This window comes from Sinocyclocheilus anshuiensis, unplaced genomic scaffold (genome assembly GCF_001515605.1).
Source record: "Sinocyclocheilus anshuiensis isolate Anshui unplaced genomic scaffold, SAMN03320099.WGS_v1.1 scaffold223, whole genome shotgun sequence".
NCBI lineage: Eukaryota > Metazoa > Chordata > Actinopteri > Cypriniformes > Cyprinidae > Sinocyclocheilus > Sinocyclocheilus anshuiensis.
In genome coordinates, this window is record NW_015548214.1 from 695692 (window position 1) to 702830 (window position 7139).

General features: G+C 38.5%; 1 protein-coding gene across 5 annotated transcripts in view; it reads right to left on the bottom strand.

Annotated features, from left to right (window-relative positions):
* The window catches only part of LOC107653845 (engulfment and cell motility protein 1-like), a 106346-nt gene that overhangs the window by 35246 nt on the left and 63961 nt on the right, over positions 1-7139 (bottom strand). For all 5 annotated transcript variants that reach the window (XM_016440699.1, XM_016440697.1, XM_016440701.1 and 2 more), the window contains one exon: positions 4122-4230. In XM_016440699.1, the coding sequence (XP_016296185.1) occupies positions 4122-4230 (109 nt within the window). The remainder of the gene's footprint in view (positions 1-4121; positions 4231-7139) is intronic.

The window sequence follows — 7139 nt, forward strand, 5'->3', positions numbered from 1 at the left end:
CGTGTGTGTGTGTGTGTATGTGTATGTTAGACCAGTTTAAGCGTTTATGTAGTATGTTAGACTAGTTTAAGTGTTTATGTAGTTAATAAAGTCTTACTTGTATCACACTTGACGTTGTTCATTGTTTGCTCATAACTGGAGTCACTTAATCATGCATATTTATGCTACAAGCTCTTTGTAGAATTGTACAGTAAGAAAGTTATTTCCCTTAACCAGGAAATTAACGTTCTTAGAATTGACAGACAGTTGACCCTGAGAGGTCAAGTAAATATCTACAGCGGATCTAAATATTTATAATTAATTATAACTAGTTATGATTAATTATTCATATTTCCCTTATGAGCTGATTCGCTACAATTAAAACAAGCCATTCGACATCCTTCACACCCACGTCAACTCAAATATAGAATCTACCCTCACTAAGCTCCGTAAGTGCACTATAAATCACTTTGAACAAAAATACCTGCCAAAAGTCAAAAAGGCTTTCAAACGCGCACACATTACTTTTAAATGAGGAATTACTTTAAGCTTTCTCAGCAAGTTCATTTAATTAGGTTTCTGATGACAGGATGGTGGTGCAATCTCCACTGAGAATATACTTGCCGTTCAATAACGCCCAAAAGCTGTCAGTGAGGTTGTGCTAATAACGTCTTCTCTGCTAACTTGAATCAGAATACCAAATGGAGTTTTTAAACAATAAAATGCTTTGCTGGCTGCTCATTACTCTCTCGATATTGTGCTTAATAAATGTGATGAATCACTCCAACTGTGCTACATTAAATGGTGCGTGACTGAATATAGCAACGGGTTTATAGTTCTTTGTGATTCCTCAGCACTCCAGAGTAGGATAGGAGAATCTTAGACAGGCCCACAAGGAAATGAGCCACCAAACTGAGGTAGAAATGACAGATCTGGGGGCAGAAAATCTTATCTAAATACTATATGACTAGAAGATTAACTTCTTTATAGTGAGTAGACTAGTAATGCACTGGACATGAATGATACCATAAACCATAAAGCTTGAACCATAAAAATGGACAAAAAAAATCCAACAGACTTACATTTATGGATTTATCCATGTGCAACCCAAATGCTGGTTGCACAAACATGGCCACTTTGTCTTTGTCTCAAGAAATAGTTACAACTTAAAAACTAGCTTGACCAACTAGCAGTTAGGCAAGGGGTAATCAGTCTTACATTTCAGATTCAAATTAGACCAATCTACCTTTGTGTATCTGACTTGAAGTTATGACCAGTTATGAAGAAAAAAAACTGACAACTGACTTTTTAAGACTAGTCTAAGCAGTTTATGCAACCGGCCACAGAATGTCATCGGAATGGCCTGTTTGACAGTATGCGACCACCTAGAACACCCTAGCAACCTCATAGTAATACCAAAGACTTTAGATATACCAAAGACGGTGCACTCCTATTACTTATGAATAGGAGAAAGTGTAATACGCAATATTGCTGAATAGTCCCGCCTTCTCAATAAAAGAGCCAATCGCGTCACTGCAGCTGCCGTTTGAAGCCCCAGTTGCTATAGAAACAGTCAGCATTCTGCACTAGGACTGCACATGTGCATTGGCTGGTCTGTCCTGAAAAAAAGCTCTTTTTTTTAACGCTACTGGAGCATAAGAGACAATATTCATGAGGCAGTTGTTGTCAGATTTCATTGGTGATTCAAATATGAAATTTAATCGTAAGATTGGTGAACAGTTTTGGAGAACTTGATGTTTCACCATTCAGAAAGATAGGAGCTGCACTTGCATGCCCGAGAGGCATTTCAAAGATGGCCACCGAGTGTCTTAAAGGGACTTTGGTAATACGTTAAAAACACTCAGAACATCTTAGCAACTACATAGCAAATGCTTAGAAACCACCATAGAAGCCTCATTAGCGGCTGTTTCTGTAAGTCTGCCATATTGGAACGGTCAAAGCTGATCCGTGAACAATCGAGAAGAAGTTGACTGTGTGTCTGCAACCGTAGTTATATGCAGTGGTGTAGTGGTGTCTGGAGAAGTGGGTATACTCTTAATTTATGCCCCAATTGTTTTTAAAGCGACCCAGCAAAGGATGAACACCCTGTGTTATACACAGTGACGTGTAAAACTAATCTTGTATATTTAGTTCACCCCAAAATGGACCAGTAGTATTTGCATATTGTCACTTAACTTCTGCTGCTTGACTTCACGGAGTAAAGATTATTATGAAATTAAAATTAGCCACAGAAGAGGTGCAGATTTTGCAATCATTCAAATTGAAAAAATAGACTGCAGCAATTAACATTTTGTCAGAACCTGTACTAAATTACATGCTATTTTGTTTAGTTGTCTGTTTGTAGGAAAATCATGATCTCTTTTAAAAAAGAATCGTGACTATCAATTTATCCAGAATTTAATATAAATAAGCACCAGTCAAGCTGCGATATCAAACAGGACCACAGGGAGACGCCAAAAGACCACTAAACCTGCTGTCTTGACCTTACATGCTACGATACGGATCCATTCAGATTAACTAGACCAGCGCATGATCTAAAACACCTTCAATCACCATCCAGTATAACACTCGTGCTTTTAAACCAAATGCACGCTGAAAATAATAATTTACTGATCTAGACTCAAATCTCCACAATATCTGATGAAATCGGTTGGGTTTTCTCTGTATTAGAGCTTTTTTGAACTTACTGTTTGAATGCATTCGTTTACTCTGGATCCTTGGACTGAGAAGTTTACAGGAGTTTACCGGTTTTTAAGCTATTGTTTTCATTCTAATGTACTAATTCAAATTAGTAATCAATAATTAACTATTATTTTACCACTCTGCGCGCCTCCACTGACATGCTGTCGTGCATGAACAGGCAGCATCTCTGCCACTGTCGGCAATCGGCATCCTCTCTCACTGGGGTCGGGGACGGAGCGGGCGCAATTATCAAACATATTTCAAAGGAAGCCGGCACCATGGTCCTGACCGCTGTCTTTACTGACTATTTTAGGGAATATTTGTATTTTTTTTTTATAGTTTTTTTTACATGCGATTGGATTAGCTATTCATGTGGTGGATTGTCGTGATTTTGCCTAATGCTGGACACTAATGAATGATGCGCATTAGATGGGATTTAGAAGTGGGTATTATTACACCACTGGTTATATGCATATATCAACACCTTCAACAGATGATTTTGCTAAACTAACACAATACAACAAAATGAAGCCATTAGCTGACACTATTTAAAAAAAGTTAAACCATAGTTTTAAAAACATGTAACATGAGTTAATACATATTAAAACACAAACCAACACATTCTCACCTGTGAGAGTAAGTTCATTACATTTCTTCAGGAATTTAAATCGCGGTTTTTACAACCAGAGGCTGTGTAATGGTGTGGCATCTTGGAAATCTCATTGATGTTTACTGTGAGTGACAACACGTTAACTATTCCAAGATGGCGAATGCATTGACGTGTCTAGAGCGCTCAAATATGGCATCTATGTGCACATATCTATGGAAACCACCTACAACAAAGTTCTGCACTGGCAAACACCACTTCTTCATAAAGAAAATCTAGTTATAAATGTTTCTACTGTAACTCATTGGACATCCATGAGTCATTGTGCTTTCACAGTCACACATATAACACCTTACAGTGCCGCCCGTCGAGATCTATCCCACACCTCTCTGTCCTGCTTACCTCCATATATCATCTCTGTCACTCTCTGCCACTTTCCATTACTCTTTCCCCTATGTGCAAGTTTGAAACAACCCAACCAAGCATCCTGCCTTGAATTTGAGTCAGACTAGTCTCAATCCTTATGCATTAACTCAAGTCAGACAACGTCAGTTGTTGTAGCCTCAACTTGAGACATAAAAGCAAGTCGCAAAAGCTCAGACACTGCAGAGGTGGAAGAGGGCAAACATTAGACTCTTTACTTCATTCATTTATGAACTCCTCTACAATTATAAAGTCTAATGTTGCCTTTTATCTTCACTGCTGGCAACTGTTCACTCTCAACATGTGTGGAAGAAAGACGAAAACGATTCTTGCAATAACGAAACTCAATGGAGACATCTCACAAGTCAATGGTAAATAAAAGATGAAGTTTTAAAATGATGACACTTACGAAGTTCTCCCACTTTGAGAATTTCACACAGCATCTTCGTCAGTTCGATACTACTGCGCCCAAATGGACATTCATGTTTATCCTCACGACTGCTGTTCTCCAGTACAATCTGTAATATACAGACAGAATTAAATGTGTTAACTAAATGTGTACATTTAACAGAATTAAATCTATTAAAGCAACATGCTTTGGAGAAAAAACTACTTTACATTAACTACTTTTAAATTTTGTGTAACCTGGTTACTACATGATTTTCCCCTATTTCAAAAAATATGCAATATTTTTTTAACTGTGCCACCCAAGAAATAAACTTGGATTTTTCTACTTAATGGCAGAAAAAAGTAAATGACCACACTCTAATTTTACTAATTTTATACATCGATTTTATTCATTTTTTATTTACTCCCATTTAAGTTTGATCAAAAAATATTTAATTCATGGAAAATTCACATTTATCCATAACCACAAGGCTATTACCTACTGAGTAAAGGCTTAATTTAAGCTAAATTTGCAACCCCTAGTACTTACAATCTTGTAACTTATTCTTTCATAGTTATTCAAAATAACCAGCATGTAACCAGAGCTGTGCTTAATTCTGTATCCCACAATGCAATGTGCTCAACTTGATTTTTAATATTTCATACTGTATCTGACGAAAGGACCACAAGTAATATCCATGTTTTTTTGGGGACCTTTTCTTACATCTTTAGTTAACAGCATGTTGAATTTGGCTGCCCTCCTTGTTTTGGGTCAGTTTTGCATGAATTTCATGTTGGTCATCACTGATGGTCTTGAGTCAGAGCCCTTTGAAGTCATTGTTGGTGTCAAACAAGGGTGTGTACTGGCTCCCATCATCTTCAGTTTTTTCCTGGCAGCTGTGACATTGCTGTTTTGTGATGGCATCTCCGGGGGTAACGGTATCCAGTTTAAGTATCGCCTTGATGTCTGCCTCTTTAACCCCCGTCGTCTGAGATCTCAGTCAAAAGTCACAACATCATCAGTGTTTGAGCTCCAGTATGCGGATGATGCTGCTTTGGTCAGCCACAATGCACAATATCCTTGCCGTGCAGGGCTAGTCGTTAATACCAAGAAACCAGAGGTCCTGTTAATTCTCTCGTACGAGTCAGCTGTGTCCTGTCAACCTTTCTTCGTTCTCGGCTACAAAATCAATGAAGTTAATAAGAAATCTTATGAAATTCAACACTGAATTAAACAAGCCTCTTCCTCCTTTGGTCGCCTGATGCACCAGGTGTATCTAAATTGCAACTTGGCCTTGTCAATCAAGATCGGAGTGTACAAAGCAATCTGCCTGTCTGCTCTTTTGTATGGCTGTGAATCCTGGACCCCCTATCGCCACCATATCAAAGCACTAGAAGCCTTTCATACCCACTGCCTTCAAAACATGCTTGGCATCCGCTGGTGGCATCATGTCACTCATAACAAACTTCGGCACAAAGCCAACATCACCTCTTTGGAATATATCCTCTACCAGCGACAACTGCGCTGGGACGGTCATGTTATTAGATTGTCCTCTGACCGGATGCCACTGCAGCTGCTGTATGGTAAGCTCCTGCAAGGACAGCGCACTGTGGGCTGCCAAAAAAATGTTATGTAGATCACGTGAAATTTATACTGAAGGCTTGTGGCATCCCAGCAATGTCCCTCGAAGGTCTGGCGGCTGACAGAGTCTCCTGGAAGTCCACCTGAAAGAACCGGTCTTGATGCCTGGGAAATGGTCATGACCCAGGCGGCAGAGGAACGCCGACACCGCAGGCATGCTGCTGTACCTGTCACCCCAAAGGGTCCGAAGTGTCAACACTGTGGGCTAGGGATGTAACGATTAACCGCGAGCTGGTTGAAAATCGATTCAAATATGTGACGATTCAAATCGGTTGAGATGCTAAACAAATCGCGATGAGTGAATCGTTACATCCCTACTGTGGGCGCATCTGCGGCTCAGAGTTTGGTCTCCGCAGTCATTTATGTGCCCACTCTAAGAATGATCAATAGCAATGTATCGTCCACGTCAGAATTGACGGACTTCCGAGAGAGAGAGAGAGAGAGAGAGAGAATAGCTTAATTTAAGCTAAATTTGTAAATCTTGTTACTCATTCTTTCATAGTTATTCAATTTTTTTTTTATTTTGATTATTTTATTTTATAGTTTATAGTCATAGTCAAAAATATAGTCAATTTATTTTGTCTGCAAAACAACAAATATTTTGAAGAATGTTGGTTTGGACCCTATTGACTTTAATTGGTACGGACAAAAACATTCTTCAAAAAATCTTCTTTTGTGTTTGGCAGAAGAAAGAAAGTGACTGGAATGACAGGTTTGGAATGACATAAGGGTGAGTAAACGATTTTCATTTTTAGATGTACAATCTCTTTAATTTTGATGTTTATTTTCTGTTTATTGCTAGAAATAACAAAAATAACAGCAAACAGGGTTGTAAGCTGCATTTCAGGTTAGAAGGGGTTGTTGTCCTGGACCCGGTGCTGAGGGGGCTAAAAAAAACTGTCTGTAGAGTGCTAAATGTAAGGGCACTGGAGTGTATGCTGAGAACTGAGTGTATTTTAGTGTTTATCAGGGTATCGCTTAAGAGCAGCGATGACCTGAAGAGTCACAGAACGCAGCTGTGGAGGCCAGTGAAGTGGAATAGTACAGTTAAAGAGTTATGCGAGGACACAAGAAATGTCTTCAGTCAACACCACTTCACTTTCCTTACTGAGTCTATGAGCATGAATAGAGGGGTAGATGACACATTTTGGAGGAGAATAAGTGAAAAAGTTTTTTTTTTTTTTTAATATTTTAAAAAGTTTCATATATTCTAGATTAATTACATGTAAAGTAAAGCATTTCAAAAGTTTTGTTTGTTTGTTTTAATTTTGATAATTAGAACTATTAAAGATACAAAGATGAAAAAGATCCGCACTTGTCCAGATTCAGCCCAAAAGGCTTATTTCATTTATTGCTTAGAGGTCACAAAAATGTTTGCAAAAAGGTGCACAAGTGCAG